This window comes from Serinus canaria, chromosome 2, assembly GCF_022539315.1.
Source record: "Serinus canaria isolate serCan28SL12 chromosome 2, serCan2020, whole genome shotgun sequence".
NCBI lineage: Eukaryota > Metazoa > Chordata > Aves > Passeriformes > Fringillidae > Serinus > Serinus canaria.
In genome coordinates this window covers 149414149-149434152 of record NC_066315.1, presented here as the reverse complement: position 1 = coordinate 149434152, position 20004 = coordinate 149414149, and the positions used below count along the sequence as shown (strand labels likewise).

At 45.1% G+C, this 20004-nt stretch overlaps 1 protein-coding gene across 1 annotated transcript in view; it reads right to left on the bottom strand.

Annotated features, from left to right (window-relative positions):
* Positions 1-8847, bottom strand: part of LOC103816826 (adhesion G protein-coupled receptor B1) — a 133950-nt gene extending 125103 nt beyond the window's left edge. The window contains exons 1-5 of the mRNA XM_050970761.1: positions 8841-8847; positions 7031-7137; positions 6086-6280; positions 4975-5043; positions 824-932 (exon numbers count right to left, since the gene is read on the bottom strand). Of these exons, the coding sequence (XP_050826718.1) occupies positions 824-932; positions 4975-5043; positions 6086-6280; positions 7031-7036 (379 nt within the window). The 5' untranslated portion in view covers positions 7037-7137; positions 8841-8847. The remainder of the gene's footprint in view (positions 1-823; positions 933-4974; positions 5044-6085; positions 6281-7030; positions 7138-8840) is intronic.
* Positions 8848-20004: the final 11157 nt, after the last annotated feature.

The window sequence follows — 20004 nt, the reverse complement described above, 5'->3', positions numbered from 1 at the left end:
CCAGTAAGTGAAACCAGCTTCAATAAGTTCCATGTGTGCTCAAGAAAACATGGGAAGCATTAGTGGGAAATCAGAGAGATTGGATCTTGGGAGCCATAGGGGTGATGCTCTCTTGAGGAAATGTCTGTGCATGAAAGAAGATAAAAGGAGGGCTTGTGCTTTGCTGAAAGGGTTCTGCCTGCATTAAATCTGGCAGAGGAGAGTCTGCTCCAGCACCTTATCTCCAGGAATGGCCAGCAGCAGCTGATAAGAAGTGGGAGGAAGAACAAGACATCTCTTGGTTTGTCCTCCCAGAAATCAGCAGGACTTCCTCAGCTCCTGGCTGGATCCAGATCATCAACTTTAACAGCCACCAATGGACCTCTCTTTTGTGCACTTTCCTAATCCCATCATGAACCCATCTGTACTTTTTGGCTTCTGCAACTTCCTCTGGCAACAAGTTCCACGCTGTGACCGTGCACACAGCATCCATCAAACACTGCCTGCTGTTTGCTCACTGCCTCCATTGGCTGCTGGGCTGTTCTTGTGTTCAAAAAATAAAAGAAAGAGTCTAATTCTGCCCAGTTCGTCATCTGTTCTCCATTTGGTAGGTATCTCTCAGATCTCTCTGTGGATCTCTCCTCTTCCTCATGAAATCCCAACTTTGGAAAAAAGCCACCCTGTATTTATGCCCATCCAGGTCTTCCCCCAGACCTTTTAATATCCCACCACCTGCTGCCTCCCCTCCTTCCTTCTCTCCCCATAGCCCAGGTTATCCATATTGCACAGTAATTAACAGATTCTGGGGGTCTCTTCCCAACGTGGGGAGTGCCAGTGAACTCACCCAGATTGTCAGTGACTTGGTAGGAATCCCGGAAATCTTTCATGCGGAAGCCGATGACATCAATGAAATCCTCCACGAGCCTGAACAGCTCCTTGGCATTTGGCCCTATCTGCAAAGAGAGGCAGAGTTTGGAGTAGATCAGATCCTAATGAGAACAGCAGGAGCTTCTCTGCAGGCAAAGGTTTCTGCCCTCACACGTGAACTGGGAGCATATGCTGGGTGTAATGGACTGCTTTGGAGCTGTGGAGAAGGAGGACTGGGAAAGCACAAGAGGAAGCCAAGAAAAAGAAAAAAAAAGAAAATAGAAAAAGGAAAAGAAAAAGAGATAAAAGAGAAAAAGAAAAAGAAAAGAAAAAGAAAAAGAAAAAGAAAAAAGAAAAAGAAAAAGAAAAAGAAAAGAAAAAGAAAAAGAAAGAAAAATTATAAAGTAACACTCAGATTGATAAAACGTAGGGTAGAGGACAAGATTTTAAACAAAAGGAAATATTGGAAACCCTCTGGAGAAGAGAATAACCTACCCATCTCCTTTCATAAAGTCATGGAAATGCAGAATGGTGTGGGTTGGAAGGGACTTTAAAGATCATCTCATTCCAGCTCCCTCTATTGTGGTCTAATGTTGAATCCCGGGCAGCCTGGTTTTCTCCTTTCCTGTTTTGTTTTCAGGATCTCATTCTCTGAATCAAGTTTTCGGTCCAGGGCTATCCTGGAGTTTCTCTGCCTCATTTCTTTCCTATTTTTTCCCCATTAATAAAGACATTGAGAATGATTCTTCTTTACTTGTACTTTGCCATCTTAAGACAGAGCTGTTAAACAATAACCACTTTTCCAGCGACAGATTCCATAAACTATCATCCACTTGAAAAAAGCTCTGCTGACTACCTGCCCTCTCCTCAAAGGACCTTTGCCCACAGGGGCTTAGCAAATGCCACGAGAGGCTGAACAAAAGCAGTTCAGCTCCTCGTCTTTTCCTTTTCCACCACTTTCACAGTGTTTTCAGTTCCTCACCATCATCCAGACATTCTGAGGTGGCTGAGTGAGCTGGAGGGACAGCTGGGGACAAGCAGGATGGGAAGGAGGCAGGAGGAAGGCTGAGCCATGGGGAGTGTGAGCAAGGAGCACAGGGGTGGCCATGCATGTCTCTGTCTCTCTGTCGATCCAAGGAACCTTGGTAAGACTAAACCTGTCTGAGGATGAGATTAAAAAGTCCTGCCAGTACAGCAGGTGTGCACAGAAGGAGGAGAACTGAGTGAGGATGCTATTTTTAGCTGCACACTTTTATATTCCATTACAGATTGAAATCACAAGGTCAAACCAAATCCAGGCTGCACTGGATGCTACATTTTAGGTATAATCGTATAATGGTCGACAAGGCTCTTTAAAAATTATTGTAGCCCTTCTCTGAATACCTTTATGGGATGCTTTAGTTTTTATTTTCCTGGAACAATATCTTTCTGCTTGGGGGGCTACAGGGCATTGGAACGTGTGACTGCAATGAAGTTGGGTTTATTTTTAATGAGCAAATTAGGAGCCAAAGGCTTTGTTTTAAAATAATTGGTTGATCTCATGAAATACAAGATGTGATTTTGGTCCAACAGCTTTAAGGGAGAAGCACAGAGACTGCTAAAACCTCTGTTGGCACCCTGTTCACAGAGTTTTCTGTGTCCTAAAGCCATGGTACTGGGCTGTCAGCTCAATTCCCACTAAAATACACACCAGGAAAACATTCTCCCCATGATGTTCCCAATCCATGCGTAGGTCATGGTGACGCCGGGCTGTGCCTGCCTGGAGGTGCAGAGGGCAGATTGAACAGGGAGAGCCACTGGGAACCAAGTGCCACACAGAGCAAGCTGTTTTTAAGGGGATCAACAGGGTTTCCCTGTTGTCATGACAACTTGATAGTCTCCTCTTCTCAGTGCTGAAATACCTACATGCACCTGGAGGCTTGAGATCAAGTATTTGGGCAAAGAATCACAGAATCAGGGAATGGATTTGTTTGGAAGGGGCCTCCAAGGCCATCTGGCCCAACCCGCTTGCTCAAGCAGGGCCACCTTGCCCAGGACCATGTCCAGATTCTTTATCCCACCTGGAGCCAGAGCATGTCACCCTCATTCAAATTCAACAGGAAAACACAAGATATCAGGGAGAAAGAAAAGAAAAAGAGAAAAGAGACAATAGAACATCGAGACGACGACAAATCTACGAGATACTCGACGAATAATCAATAGATAAGATATATCATCTACTAGATTGCCGGTCCTTAGTATCTTTCTTGTCTTTTCTTTCTCTTCTTTATTCGTTCCTTTTCTTGCCTTCCTCTTCCTTTCCTGTCCCTTCCTCTCCCGTTCCCTTCCCGTCCCCTTCCCTCTTCCCTTCCCTTCCCTTTTCCCTTCCTTCCCTTCCCTTCCCACTCCCTTCACCGGTCCCGTCTTTCCTGCCCTTTCCCTTCCCTTCTTCCTTGTACCCTTCCCTTATCCCTTCCCTTCCCTTCTGCCTGGCAGGTCCTTCCTGTGCCTTCCCTTCCCGTTCCCTTCCGTTCCTTTCTAACCAAGCTTTCCTTTCTCTCCTTCCGTTCCCTTTTCCCTTCCTTTTCCCTTTCCCTAGCCTACCCAGCCGTTCGCCTTCTCCTTCCTTCCCTTGCCTTCCTTGCCTGGCCTTCCCTTCCCTATCCTCTTCCTTTCCTTTCCGTTCCTCCTTCCGTTCCCTTTCTTCCTTTTCTTGTTCCTTTCCGCCTTCCCCCACTTCCACCCTTTCCCTCTGCGCCCAAGGCGACGTCCTTTCCCTCCTCACTCTCACTCTCCCGCCCTTTCCTCTCCTGCCCCCCCACCTCCCTCGTCCTCTCCTCTCCTCCCCTCTCCTCTCCTCTCCTCCCTCTCTCCTCTCCTTCTGCCTCTCCCTCATCCTCTCCTCTCCTCCCTCTCCCCCTCTCCTCGTCCGCCTCCCTCCAGCTCACTCCTTCCTTCTCACCCCTATGTACCGACTCACACTCCTACCTCTTCAATCAGCAAATCAAGGTTTCTCATAAAGCTCCTTCCACTCATGTCTTTCCTAACTTTCCCTTCGACGTTTCACTTTTATACTGTTTAAAATAACCAATCTTATCTTTTCCTTTTTCTTTTATAACGTTTAATTCAACAATTGTCCTTTTAACAATTGCCAGCACTTGTTAAAAAGTTTTTCTCAGAGGACTTTCCTGTTTGGTGTGAAGATAACTGGGCTCTGGTGTTGCTCTGTGTGTTGGGTGATTTTTTTTTTCTTGATTATTTGCTGTTTCCAGATCTTTTGGAGGAATTTTGCAGCAGCAACAGCTCACAAAAGGAATGTTAAAGGGACACAGGAATAGGTGTGACACAACTCCAAGCAGAGAGCTCTAATGGTGCACACAAATCAAGAGCCAAATAAGACACAGGACACCAGCCCCTAATACCTGAGAATTCAGCTACAGAATTGTTCATAGAATCTTAGAATTGCCTGGGTTGGAAGGGACTTAACGTCCAACTAATTCCAAGCTCTTGCCATAGGCAAGGACACTTTCCACATCTTTCTCTAAGCCTCATCCAACCTGGCTTTGAGCACTTCCAGGAATGGGGAGCTCAGGACTCGGCAGGATCCCTAACCTTGACAGGAGAGAAATAAAGCCAAACAGAACTGAACCCAGAAGCTCAGAGAAATAAAGCAAAACATAACTGAACCCAGAAGCTCAGAGAAATAAAGCCAAACAGAACTGAACCCAGAAGCTCAGAGAAATAAAGCCAAACAGAACTGAACCCAGAAGCTCAGCCAAGCAGACCCCAGCTCTGAAAACCCCTCCAGTCCTGCATCTTTTCAGCTACAAACTCAAAGTTACATGATCCCACTTCTTTATCTTAGCAAGAGGAAAGAATGGAATTACAGAAAGACATCAGGATTTTCAACTCCCAGCTAAGTGTGACCCTTGGAACCCATGCCAAATTCGGTTTACACCACCAGCATTTCACTGTTCTTCATGCAGAGAGTCTGGCTCAGAGCTGAGATCCTGTGGCTTCCTGAGTTACTCCTTTAATGTGACTCAGCCTGGAACTAAGCTCTTCTTAGGAGGCCATGTAGATGCTTGGAAATTCCCCTCCTCATGGCTTAACCCTGTGCTGAAAGCCTCTTTATTCCCAGGTTCATACCAGCTGGGCTTCCTCCCATTTTTCCCGGTTTTCCTCTGACAAAATGTTGCTGATGATCTGGACGAAGTTCTGGAGAAGGGAGACAAGAGAGGACAGAAGAGGTTGTTATGCAAACCTAGCCCAGGCTGGGAAGGTCACAGTGGTGTGGGAGAGACATGTGAGATTTAAAGGTGCTCCAAAGGCATTCTCATGATCCCATTCCCAAAAGGTTCCAGAGTATTTCACAGGGCCCCAAAGATGTTAATGGCAAAGCAGGTTTTAATAAGACCATTTTCCCAACAATTTCACTTTAACTCCTGTATCTTCTAAGGCATTGGATTGGGAATAGGTCTTGTATCAATTGCTTATGATTTTTAACGACAGATATGGTAAATATTTGTCAGAAACTGGTTAAAACCAGATGGTCTTCCATTGCATAAATCCTTCCATATCTTTTTTTTCTATTATTTCTGTTGTTTCCAATATGTGGAAACCTCGGGGTCCCCTTTAACTTGCGACCAGGCAGGAGATGCAGAGAGGGATCAAGAGGGAGCTGTCCATGGTAGGACCTTTGCAGCACACCATGAGAAGGAAGGAGACAGGAAATTTAAAACTATTGATTTTTTTTCTCCAGTTTTACCACTCTCTGCAGATCCTGCAGGATCAGTTTAATGTTTCAAGTCATGAGATGATGACCTATCCCAAGGGTGTATCCTGTAGCTGCTCTGCAGCTGCTGGAAGTAAAACCCTGGGATAAGAAACCACAATGATATTCCCCTACATAAACACCCAGGTACCCAATGCCAGAGGATCATTTTACCTCGAGTCATTAGCCTGAAATCCCAACCAAATAATGTCCTCATACCAATTAGGCTCTGCAGTGAAGTGCTATCAGGTTGAAATAGTTCAGAGTGACCTTGGCTTTCAAGTTCTCAGTTTATAAACCAAGGAAGAACCACCTCAAAAGGAGAGTTTGTTAATACAGAAAGACATTTATGTTGAGAAAAATATTAATCTGATTTTCATCAGCACTGTATCAGCTACAATCAGTATCAGTAATCAAACCTGGAGCCCCGAGCATGGGCAGCTCTCTAAGCCAGCCTTGGGCTCCAGGAAATGCAGCTGGGCTCACCTGCACATCCCCAGAAGTCGGGCTGTGATAAGCCCTACGGAAGATCTCTGTCATGTTCCTGAGTACATCCATGGTGGACAGCAGGTCCCCACTGTAGCTGGTCCCATCCTGGGAGATTTCCACAAGGTTCTGGAGCACATCTGACAGCCCATCTCCCATCAACCCACGCTGAGCTTTGGCAAGGTGTTCCCTGGTCTGAGAAACAGAAAAGAAACCTGAGAAACACTTTTAGGGACAGTCAAAGTCGAGTTAATGAGCTCGGTGAAGGAATTGCCAAGGGAAGGTTTTTGACCTCCCTCACAATTCAGAGTGCAGATCAGATGAATCTGACAATCTTTGCTGGCCTGAGAGCCTCTGGTATTTTTAAAATGATAGAAAAGAGTGATATATTCTAAATTATCTTCCAAGTGCCTCAAAAATGACTGAGAACTGAATTTTTCGGTTTTGCCCACAAAGAAATTGCCCCACTACAAAGTTTCTTCTGTACATAGCCCAACAGAATATTTTTGCCACAAAAATCTTGTTTTCTTACAATCAATTTGGAACTATTTTAGGACAGATTGTACCTTACCAGGAACAGGAGAGGTCAGTTCTCCTAAAGGTGGCATGAGACCAGCAGAAATTCCTCATAACAATGAATTTAAGATTAACAAAAAAAAGATGCTTATTTAAAAGTGATACAGTCATAGCTATACTTAGTGATAACATGATATGAAAGGCCTGGAAGAACCCAGATTCTGTCAAGCTGAATATTAAAATATCCTGAAAGAAACCATCCCTTGTCCATGGATTGCCTGTGCATCACAAGGTAAGCAGAAAAAACAGTGAGAAAATCAGGGCAGAGCTGGAAACTCCGTTTTTTCCCTTCCTTTTTTTAACTACGGCCATGTAACAATCATTGGGGAGGATCTCAAACCTGCTGAGCTGAGCAGGGGGCTGCCTTACCATCATCTGTATGTTCCTGTAATCAATAGAAACACACTTGATGTACGTTGGAGGCTCCCAGTAAGCGATGCCTTCTTCATCTAAGATGCATCTTCGAAGGATCAGCCCTGGAGGAGTGAAAGAAACAAATATGGGAGTGAGGACAGAATGAAAGGACAAACATTCAAACATGGGGTCTTTTGTCAAGAGTAGGAAGTCATGGGACAAGTGGACACTGCTTCAAGTTGTGCCAGGGAAGATTTGGGATGGATATTTAGGAAAATTCTTCACTAAAAGGGTGGTCAAGCATCAGAAAAAGCTGACCAAAGACGTGGTGGAATCATCATCCATGGAAGTGTTCAAAACAGGTGTACATGTGGCACTTGAGAGCGTGGTTTAGTGGTGGGCCTGGAAGTACTGAGTTAATGGTTGGACCTGAGGATCTCAGAGGTCTTTTCCAACCTTCAGGATTCAATGGAGATCACCCAGAACTGGTCAATGCACCAATTTGGACTCAGCTACCAGCACAAAGGGCACCATAGGCACCTGCAGATGCCTGAACAAGCTTTTAGGGAGGATTATCTTTATTTCCTTCTCCTGCTTTTTACTATTGCAGAGCAGCAGAAGGAACTGGGGAGGAAAACAAAAATGAACAAATTGGGCATGGCCAGTCAGAGTGAAGAGAAGCTTTCTTCTGCCCTGGTGACAGCATTATTCCTGGTTTGGGAAGCCCCACGAGCCTCCCCAGGTGGTTTGGTCTGGTACTTGCAACTAAAGCAGGGCTTGTGCTGCCCACGCAGCCTGGAGGGAAATAAACACCCAACAGCACCAGTTTTGCATCAGCTGAAACTCTCTGAAAGCTGCTTCCAGTCCTCCCCCAGGCCTCCCCTCAGCTCCAATCCACAGAGGGGTTTGCAGTGATAATCACATGCCCCGTGATGTGGAGGAACAGACATATCAGAGAGGAGCAAAGGGAGAGGGATCACCCTGTCCCAGCCATCATGATGCCATTTGGAAAGTCTCTGAGGGTCAGGTTTGCTGGGTCTGCAGTCCCATTGCTGCTGCCAGATGATTCAGTGACCTTCCTTTGGGTGCAGCCCTTCTAGGACAGCACTGGGGATGACACTGACTGTCCCAGCTGAGTCAAAGAGAGCTGTCTGCATCCAACCTTCTCCCTCAAATGAAATTAAACCTTTACACATTATTGACACTGCTGCCACTATTTCTGTTCCTTCCTGGAAGTGAGGAACATCCAGCTGAGGACAAATCCTACCACCAGCATCGCTCCTGGAGCCTTCTCTGCACCACCTTCCACTCCTGTGGCCACAGGTAACACCTGGATGCCCATATCCTTTTCCCTTACACCAGAATGATCAGACCTTCAACTTGAGTGCTCAAAGAAATTTTAAGAGTGATGCTGAGGTTTCCAAGTGTAACTGGACAACAGAATTCAGATTTCCTGCCCTCATACAGCAGCTGCTTTTATGGGCACTGGAGAGAACTACAACACCCAAATCCAGAGGACTCTAAAGCCCTACCTGCTCTGCAAAGCTTTTTGTAGATCATGGAGGGAACACATCCCAGTGTTCCTTAATTTCAAACTTTCCACAGAGTGGATGGAAACCACCTCAGATTATCCAGTAGCAAGTAAGATTTTTGTACTTAACAGCAAAAACAGAAACCCAGACGGAATTAATTTAGCCATGGACAAAGTGAAGGACGTCCAAGTGCCTGTCCTGTCATCCCACAACCAGGTTCTCCTCACCTAGGACAGAAAGGATGAAGAATCCCTTGGTGAGGGGCCACCTCCCCACCACGCAGTCACCCTTACCAGTGGCATTGCGGGGACACCGGACGGCGGCAGCGTCTCCGGCTGGCGTCTCCTTCCAAACCACGGGGCCAAGACTCTCCTCGTCACAGATTTCGTGGGGCTCTGCCAGGAGATAAAAACTCTGTTGGTAAAGCTTCCTCCTCAGCAAGGACATGGAAAAGGGAAGTATGGGAGCGTGGTCTGTGAGCCAGGAGGTTGGAGCTGCACTCCCAGCTCTGCTGGTGCTGAGTCCCTCACAAAGTCACTTCACCTCTCTGGAATTTGCTCTGCCTGTCTGAAAACTGGGCATTCATCCACACCAAAGATTAGCTCACTAAAATCCATGGGAAAGTCCACTCACATCCTTTTCTTGCCTTGGGGCAGCTCTTTGCAAGAAAACTGCTGTTGCTACCCTATACTAAAGAGTTTTATTTCTTAATTTTTAATGGGCAGATCTTTTGTGAGTGAACTCCATGACTCCAGACTCCACCTCTGCCATCCCTCAGGGTCAGCACCTTCAGTGTTGGATGTATCTAAAATGAGGCTTGGCATGAATCAGTGGATTAAGAGTGAAGGAAAAACCAAGCAAATGAAAAGACAAGATGGACACATCCCCTGGGTGGTCTTCATTCTGCCTGCTTCCATCTTGTGCACAAAAGAGAGCAGATCTGAGCCCCAACAACTTGGAACTGCATCAGCAGCTCATTTCCAAACACTGCTGCAGAGCCCAGGAGCCTGCAGAAATGTGCTTTGAGACATCACAGAAAAAAAATCATTGGAAGGATGGTTTTGGAAGCTTCTGTCTGTGGGTGGAGCTGAGTAGGTCCTGGAGTTGGTGGGATCTGGGAGAAAAACATTTACCACAGGAGGTCTTTGTGCTGAGAAACTCATTATTTACAACATGCAAAGCAGAGGGAGCCATGAGAATGGTGTTAAAGCTATTTGTCACTCCTGAGGGAGGGAAGGAGAAAAAACTTGATTTAATCGTTTCTGATTACAGTTTTTATTCATTGTGCATGTAAAATTTCCAAGCTGAGTTTGCGCCTGCAGCTGGTCAGGACATGTCCCACTGCAGGTCTGGGACTACCCAGGGACCAACCTGGCTGTGGGGAGGCCACAAACCTAAATTATGGGCACGGCAAGTCCTGCTTCTTTGAAGAACTCCTACAGGACCCAAAAAGCTGCCTGCACATCACTGCTCCTGCAGGCAGGCTCCAAGACCGGCCCCAGCCCCAGCTGCAGTTCAAAGATGGATTCCTCCCCAGTAGATACTGGGAATGAATAAGCTGAATTCTCTGCCTGGAAACAGATGCTCCTTCCCCTGGTTTAAAGTTCCCTTGTGAGTAATCACTATTGTGGTGGAACTCCTGAGGGCAGCAGGACCCCAGCTGTGCTCTGCACATGAGCAGGGCTCATCCCTGAGCCAACAGCTCGTGGCTTCTGCAGATAAGCCAGAGCAGGGGTGGAAAAGAGGCAGTTTCATTTCCAGCCTGCTGACATGGAACTGTGGGGCAGAGAGATTGAATAACCCAGTTGTGACAGCACTTGGTCACCCACAGAGCCTGTCCCAGAGCAGGGACCTGATTTCCAAACTCTTGTCTCCGTGCTTTGATCATGGTCACAGATTGTCCCATTGTTCACAGGAGGTTCTGGGGTGTGGAATCTTCCAGCACCCTCAGCTACAAAGCAGCAGAGAACAGGAAAAAGCAGAGAGGGAGAATGTTCACATCTCTCCTCCCCTTTCTCCCCTGCTGGCCTGTCAAAACTTCCTGGTCTCCTCACCCCTGCAGTGTCCCTGGGGACCACTGAGGGATGCTGTGGATCAGAGATGCTCTTTAAAAATACACTGATTGGAGTTGTCTTGCCAGTGAGCACAGGAGCAATTCCCAGGCCAGGAGAGAATCCTTTCTTTTTTTTTTTTTTTTTTTTTTTTTTTTTTTTTTTTCTTTTTGATGTTGCTTCACAACAAAATCACTTTTACCAGAGTAACCTATTTGCACTGGGAGATTTTAATAACTAACCCAATTAAGTTCAATTCTTCTGCTCAAATTGAATCACGCCAGCATGTGATACTTTCTGGAGAACAAATTGAGCGGGTTTATTTTTAGCCTCTGATGTTTTCCCCACCTTTTCCTTCCCTTGTAAATTAACAACTGCAACGAGACCCTTCTGGCTGTGAACCCTGGCAGGCCCCAGTGCCTGAGACTTGCCTTTTCCTTTTGAGCACTGCACAGGCATCAACCCCTGCGGAAAGAGAAGAAAAGATCGGGCTTGTTCTGCCAGGGCCCCAGCTGGCACACACTGAAGCTGAACTAAATCTGCTTCACTCTGTAGACACCACCAGACAACCCGGTGCTAAGATTTTCTGTGGCGAGGGAGAGCTTTGTGGCAGAGTTAGAAGAGATTCTCACACGCCACTGCTAATTGAGAGGCACAGCTTGTAAGGAGAGGTGATGCCTTTCATTAAGAGCGTAGCTGGAAAGAGTGACAAGGCTGTCACACAGCCTCTTTCTCTGTCATCTCCGAGCTGAACGTGCTGGAACTTCCATGCTGAAGTCCTTTGGCTTTCATCTCTTTGTCTTCAGCACTTTGCGAGGGAGTCTGAGGGGCCGGCTTGGCCTCCACGTGGCAGATCTGCCCCCAGGTACTCCTGCATCAAAACTGCTGCCTCCTGTCCTTTAGGGAGATGCTCCTCTCCAGTAGGAATGCTGGGATACTGCCATGAGAATCTCTCCTGTCTCTCACTGAGCTGCTCTGACAATTAATTACCCTTTCAGTCAGACCTCATGGCCTGTTACAATCGATGCAATCTGACTGCAAACATCACAAAGGCCATTGATTCCCCACCAGCAATTTCACCCGGCCCTTCAACTCAGACTGAGGAAGAAAGCAGAAATGGTGGGCAGGCATTTTCTTTTGGTCTCTGTATAGTCTGAGAGGCAGACAGAAAGATTCCCACTTGGAAGTGTTCACTCCAGCTTATTTTTCACATCCAAACCCAGGTTTTCATCTGCCCTACAGCTCACTCAATTCAGCTTTTACACTCTGCAGGAGGGTAAGATTTGGGTAAAGCTGTGGCAGATGCAGACACATCTTTTTCTTAAAAATTTCTAGTGGTGTGCAGGCTTCCCAGAGGTAAAGGGTGGGAAACCTGTGCAACATCCTCAGTACTCGACAATATCATAGATTTGAGACTCTGATACCAGTTTTTGCTACCAGCTTCTCTTTTCCTCTTGTAACTCTATGGCAATGAAAAGATGAAGCCACCAAGGCAAGGCTGGTGGGATTGACCAAATATTCACTGAAACCAGCATGGTTGCACTGGATTCTGCAACAGTTAAATCAAGACCTGGTACCTGGGTCATGGGTAGGATTTTATTAGATTACAACCCTTTGTAGCATTAACATCTCTGACAGAGGACATGGAAACCATTCCCAAAATCCAAAATTCCAAAATCCTGCCTCATTCAAAGGAAAGCAAGAGGGGTCTGGGGTACATACCAGGACATTTTCTGTCATTGCACTGCTTGTACTCCTCCTTGGGACCCTGGCAAGTCTCCCCACCGAAGAAGGGGCCGTAGCACACCCGGTCACGTCTCTGAGTGCCACCTCCACACGTGGCAGTGCAGCTGCCCCACACTCCCCAGGCCTGCCACTTGCCATCCACTGGAAACGAAAAAAAAGGAGAAAAAAGAGGAGAAACAGCCTGTTATGTCTCAAACATCATCTGCAACAGAAGGAATCAAGATCTAAAGGTGAGCAGAGGAACATAGGCTGAGTAGGGCAGGGTTTGGTAGGAAGGAAGGTCTCCTGCTTTGGATCTTGGTTTGATCTTGAACAGACGTTAAATCAGAGTATTCCCATTCCCATCCCTTCAGTCCAAAGGTGGTTTTGTGTTCTTCCTCAGCACCTCCATGCTCTGCAAAAGCAGCCATATCTTTTTCCTTGGGATGAGATTTGGGGCTGTGCTCCTGAACACTCTTCCCATGGGCAGGCATTCAACCTGGCAGCCACATCTGCCAGGCCAGTTCCACATCTGGAATTCACTGGGAATGTGCAATGCATGTGTGAAAATAGACCTTCCTGGAGAAGGTCCGGCTCAGGGATTTAGAGAGACCAGCAGAGCCCTTGGGCAAAACACCATGAAGAGACCTCAAATAAATCTCCCTCCAGCTGTTTCCATTGACCTGATGCTTCACTTGCCTTGGAAAAAGCTTTGGGATGTTGTCTCTTTCCATTGTGTCTTCTCCCAGCATCTTTCCAGATTCAGTGGAAATGTGACTTCTTTTATGTTAACAATGACATTTATCAAAATTCTGCTTCTTTTACATTAACAATGGCATTTATCAAAGCACCATAAAAATGTTAATTAGCCCTCACAACAAGCCTGCAAGGTAGGGAAACATTCTCCTCTGCTGTGCCACAACTCAGTGACAGAACAACTACAGGGCCTAAATGTGCTCTTTACTACTTGGGCTGTAATTTTGAGTTACCACATCATCTTGGGTTAAATAATTCCTTTTGGGAGGGTGGGAGATCCATGCCTGCTACAAGAAGTAGACAAAAATCACCAAGTAAGAGGGGAAGCACCAAATCCTGGTGCTTTATTTAGTGATGTTTTATGCAATGGAAAGTATGACCTGAGTTGCTTTGACAGATAACTCTGAAATCAGTGAGACAAGGTTGTCTTAAAAGGGGTTCTGAAGCCCCTTTTTGTCTTTGAAGATCTCCCTAAATTGCAAAGAAGGAGTGAGATTCCTAAACATCAAAACCTACTTGAGACCATGTAGGAAAATCCAACACCTCTGTTAAATACTGCAAATAATGATGCTACCAGAGTGTAAAGGGATTCCCTGAAGAAATAGGTAGACCAGGATAAATCCCAGGAGGATTTATTATTATTACTGTTGTTATTATTATTACTGCTATTGCTGTCATTATTATTAAGTCACAGGTGAGTGAGGTGACAAATCTTACACAGACATGAACAAAAGCTTTATTGTGACAGACCTTCTCACTGATACAGTTCAAAGCTGAGATACAATGGAGGATCCCTCATTTGCTTGAAATATGACTGGGAACATTGAAATGGTGGGAGGAAAGGAAAAAGACAAAAAGAGGACAGAAGCTGAAGCCCTGTGGAGGCAAGGGAAGGGTTTCATTGATATTATCCTGGGGATTTTTTAAGCTCATGATGAAAAGCTGATTTCTAAGGTTAGAAAGACACATTCCCTGAGGGCAATCACTCACCTCTCTGGGGTCTCCTGAAACATTTGCCACCAGTGGATTTTGGCTGGCATATATTGGAACTTTGGATACTAAGAGTTTTGAGGTTTTTGTCTTGAGGGGCACAGACTACTGTTTTAGAACATTTTATTCAACATTTTCTTCATGGGTTTGGTGGTATTTTGTAATTAGCTAGAAAAGTCCACATTGTAGACTTCAGGTAATTAGTTATTCGTTAAAAGTGAAGATAATTTAAATATAATTTCTTAATTAGATAGTTTAACCTTAAAAACTCTTATAGAAATAGATAGTTAACTATTTTATAGCTAGTTAGTAGAATGTTGTAAAACTCACAACTTGTAAGACTGTAATATAGATTATAAAAAATCTATATTGGATTATAATCTATATTATAATCTATAGTATAGATTATAAGAAACCTATAATGTAATATAGATTATAAGAAATAATAAACATTTAAATCTGACCATGAAATATCATCTCGAATACTTTCAATCCCAACCTTAAGAAAAACAAAAAAATAAACCAAAACCCAACAGGCATGGTCTGTTGGAATGATCCGGGTGCACCGGAACGGGCACAAGTCTTCCCCAAATAAACATTTTGCTGGGATTGCAGAGGGAGGTGGGCCAAGAGGAAGAAGAAGTCATTGTCACCCACCTGGGCACTGGCGCAGGAAGCAGTCCCGGGTCTCCACCCAGTGTCCCTGGCACTCGGCTCCGCCGTAGGAGGGCCCATTGCACTCCCGTGTCCGCTGCTGGGTCCCGTTGGAGCAGGAGGCTGAGCACGAGCTCCAGCTCGACCACTCGTTCCAGTTGCCGTCCACTGAGTGGCCCAAAGAAAGAAAACGAGCGGAATGTGAAGACCTTTCCCTCTGGGAAGAGCCACGTGGCGAGAGCCTCTGGCCTTTGCCAGGGACCACGGCGGGGAGATCAAACCAGAGCCACAGAGCTTGGAAGAGGGCAGAGATTTTCAAAAAAAGTTTGGGCAACTGTGGCAACAGCGATTCTTGGGACCCTCTGAGGCCTCCAACAGTCCCACAGGATGCAAGTAACATTTTAATGTGTGGTGACATTTTAATTTTTATGTTCCACACTCTGCATAATGCCATAAAAATTGAAATTGTTGATATTCTACATTCTGACATGAAAGTCCAAACTAATAGCATTGCCAATCACAACACACCATCACACCAGAGGGTGTGGCTCATGTTTTCACTGAACACTTTGAAGGGATCACTACGTTACCGTGACATTTCCCATTTGGGGCCATCAGCACTTTTTTAAGGGACCTATTTTTCAGCAGAGCAGTGCATGAATGTGTGGAGAGTGAACTTTCTCAAGCATGCAAATGATCTGTTTTTCATTCAAGCACAGCCAGAAACTCAAATCACAGTGTTGTTGACAGGAATCCACCATTCCACGGCTGGGAAATGTGGGAGCAAAGGTGTGCTCCAACAGAGGACTGGGAACAGGGTGAGTGTGTGTGGTCAATGTACTTCTCTCACAGCTGAATTAACTCTGACAGGCTGGAGATGTTTTACCCAGCAGTGTCTTTGAAAATTAAATAGAAGAGGGAGGTACAAGAGAGATTATGATAGGGATGGGGTTGGAGAGAAACAGGAATACATCTTATAATCATGGTATGGACTGAAGCATTCCTCAGTGTGGTGGTTGCACTCTAATTGGTCCCTGATCAACACATCCATCACCCAGTCTGCTCTTCCTGGAGCATTTTTCTCATTAACAGTGGTCATCATGCTCTGTTTAGATCTAATTAGCTGCTAGATCTCACTCGGGAAAACAACCTGAATCTCTGAAAAGTCTGAATTCTGGCTCAAATCACAATGCAAATTTTTTTTTTTTTTTTTTTTTTTTTTTTTTTTTTTTGCTTTGCTTGTCTATCCAAGAAAAATAAATTCCAACTGGTCCCCTGTGTATTCTGCAAGGAATTGATCAGCCCTGTGTAATCCCCATTGCAGAAGTTTTTGTTTGCAAACTCAGTTAAAAAATATGTTAAAAACATTCAAATGAGCAACTGTTAACTCAAAGGGGGATCATGCGCAAAATCAGGCAGGCATAAAGGCATCTCCAAAAGGTGCTTGTTTTTAACAATCCAACCATTTATGTTTTTATTGTGCATAAATTCAAGGCTTCATGCCAGTGCCTATCAATCCCAATGAGGGAAAATGTAAAACACAGTGTTTGACAGGTGATTATTCTTTGGAAATGATCCAAAGCTCCACAAAGTAGGTCCTACTAGGTATAAATTAGCGTGGCTTTTCTGACTGAAGGCTGTGCTGCTAAATTTCCATGGACTGATCATAAAATCATGGAATCATGAGATGGCTTGGGTTGGAAAGGGAATGATCATTTAATCCTACACCTTCCACTGTCCCAGGTTGCTCCAAGCCCTGTCCAACCTTGCCTTGAATACTTCCAGCAATGGGGCAGCCACAGCTTCTCTGGCCTCATCACCCTCACAGGGAAGAATTAATTCCTAATAATGATGCTCTCTGCCCCTCATAAACATTTCCCTGTGTCAGAAAAGTGAGACTGCATTCACCACCTCCAATGTGACATTTACCAAAAAACTGCATTTATCAAAAAGAGAGTTGCATTTTTCCAACACCCTCCCTGCTGCTGGCAATTGGCAGCTTATCAGGAGTGCAAGCACTTGGAGACAGTAAAATGAAGGAGTCAAATCCATAATTTGGTCGTTCAGTGGGGGATTGGGAACAGGTAATTTCTTTGTAGTTATTCACAGGCTGTAATTTCAGAAACATTTTAAAACAAGGAAAAACAGAAGTGGCTGTGTTGCCCCTCCAGCCACCTTGCATTGATGCAGAGATGCTGAGGGGTTCCCATCGCAGCCACCACCAAGGACTGCTTGGTGCCATGGTCACACCAGAGTGTGAGTCTCTCAGAAATGTTCATTGTGTGGGAAGACATTGTCTTCCTGCTTTTTTTCCTCTTCCAAGGGCCTAGCCTGCTCCTCCACATCTCAGGAGGAACAAAGGCCCTGTTGTCCCTGCAGCGGAGCCTTTTTATCAGCTGTAGCCACAAATCCTTGGAGCAGGGTGGTAATAAACACTGAGAGTGTCTGGGGTGTCAAACACCCATTGTTGTGCTTCAATGATTCCCCCAGCTCTGCTCTCATTTGGCGCTGCCAAGCCGCTGATTGCCTTTGTGGCACTAATTAGAGTTGAAGCCTTGCAGTTGGGCTGCTTGTCTTTTCCACCGCTGTTTCGGTAGCGTATTTATTTGTATTTAAATTAATTATGGATCAATGTTAACTCAGGGTATGCTTTATTGCCCAAGCAATGCCAGCTCTGACTTCTTAAATTTGTCTTTTTATGACAGAGTCAATTTGGTGTCTGGGAGGTTCTTATTCCAAGTAGAGTCTTCTGGACAGCAGCCAAATATCCAAGGATAGTTACTTGGAGTGAAAACTCGATGGGAAATGCCAGGAGGGTTCTCTGTGTTTTCACAAAGTTCTCATCCCTCCCACAATCCCTCTCCTCCTCCAGGGACATAATAATGTCTCATAATGATTCTCATTAAACTGGAAAAATGTCAGCTGACATTATTCAGGGATAGGGAGGGAGTTTTGGGGAGCTCACTCGTGTACAGATTGTGTTCCCCAGGATACCCAGAGTTAAATTAAGGGGGGAGTCTGCTGTAAACCCAGGGCCTGTCAGAAGAAAGAAACCTCTGGAGCATAAGTGGATTTCTAGGTGGTAAAAGTAATTTCACCTTGAGGTTCTTTCTGATATTTCAAAGCAAAACTCGAGGAGAGGCAGTTTGAAGTTAAATTCAGGGGCAGGGAAAAGATAAAAATATTAAATTTGGCATGGGAGGCCATTAGGAGTCTCCTAGTTTATCTCAGCATCCAGAGCAGGATCAGCCACAGAGAAAACTTGCATTTATACAGAATTAATGCACAGACAAGTAAAACTATTAATTAATTCCAGCACAACAGACCCAGGCAGGCAAAATAACTTTAAACCTTTCAGTGGGGAGTACAGGTGAGAAACTTAAGATGGTCTTGGAAATAGCAGTGGCAACCAGATCCACTGTAAGATGTCCTCTGCAAGAGACCACACAGGGCAAACCTGAACCTGAGACATCTCTGAGCTGAACAATCCCAGAAAACACCTCTGGGTTGCTTCTTCCATGAATCCTTTCCTCAGGATCCCCCTTGGGGTAGTTCAGAATTTCACTGGAGTCAGCTACAGACCTTGATGAGCCATGTGAGGGAAACTGAGCTGGGGAGACCTGCTGGAGGGGAGGTGTCAGATCTGTCACTGTCCCTACCTGGGCAGAGAGCGATGTTGCAGAACTTGGTTTGCTTCTCCGGGCCCTCGCAGGGGTTCCCACCGAACTGGGGGGGTTTGCAGGTGCGGGTCCGGTCCCTGTAGCCTCTCCCACAAGTGGAGGAGCACAGGCTCCACGGAGACCACTCGTCCCAGGTGCCATGCACTGCAAGGGAAGCAGAAGAAGTGACTTTTCCTTTCCAAAGGAGGCCTGAGGAAGTGAGGGAGCCCACAGGGCACAGCTTCTTCCCACCCGGAATGAGCAGCGTGTGGGAAGTTGGAGAACAAACCAACCCAAAATGTGCAAGAGGAACATCAAGTAATTTTTTTATGCTTTGCTATCAACACCAAGTGTCTGCTGCTTTCCAGTCTTTGAAATAAACCACAAATCACTTTTGGCTGACCTTAATTTTTCAGATTTTTGAACCAACAGGTCATTTTTAAAGCAAAAGATAGATTTAGCTAGAAAGGAATAAAACCCCACTACCCTTAGGGAAGCATCATCACCATAATTTTGTCAATTCTTGCCTTTTTTTCCTCCGTCTCAACATTTTTTCATTGAATCCTCAAAGACTAAATCATTTTAAGGCTTTCAGAAACACTGTAGTCTGTCTACTGATTATTATCATAGATCAGTAACAACTCAGAGGCAAAGTTAGGGAAACTTGGAAGGGTAAAATGGAAGGGACAACATTCTCCAACAGAGCTCAAGACATCACTGGTAGCTCCTGGAATTAGACATCTAATTGATTTTAATCTAATCTAATTAACCTTCTAATCTATATTAATCTAATCTTCTCCAATCTAATCTAATCTAATCTAATCTGGCCAAGTTATTTATGGAATTTTAGTCACTATAATCTCCAGAGGCCAAATGTTATAAGAATGCACTGATCTCTCTAAATGGACTTCATCCCTTCCAGCTTTACCAGAGAAGCTAATGCCAAATCAATAATCCTTCAGAAAAAGAAGAAAAACAAATAAACAGGGACTTTTCCAGTCCTTCATCAGCTGTTAACAGCAAGTGGTGCCCCATTGTCAGGAAAGGGGGTTAAAAACTAATTCTCACCAGGCATCTTGCATGAAAAGAGATAACCAGAGGAGGAAACACAGGAAGGAACATGGATGGTGATTTCACCATGGATGGTGGTTTCACCATCATAGAATTGTTTCTGAACCATTATGTTGCTGGTCAGGAGAAATTAATAACATGCTTAGCTTAACAGCAAAATTCTTCAAAATGATTATAGAAACATAGAATGGTTTGGGTTGGAGGTGACCTCAAAAATCATCTCCTTCTAAATCTCTGCCATGGGCAGGGACACCTTCTACTATATTCCAGGGATGGGGCAGCCACAGCTTCTCTGGGCACCCTATGCCAGGATCTCACCACCCTGACAGGGAAGGATTTTTTCCTAATATTCAATCTAAACCTATTCTCTTTCAATTTGAAGCCATTCCCCCTTGTACTGTCACTCCATGCTCTTGTAAAAAGTCCCTCTCCATCTTTCTCGTAGGCTCCAAGTCACCTCAGAATTTATTTTTCCACCAAAATTGTTCCCGACCTGGAAATGCCCCAAAAGGTACCTGCCTGCAGGTGTACTGAGTTCATGGATTTCAGAC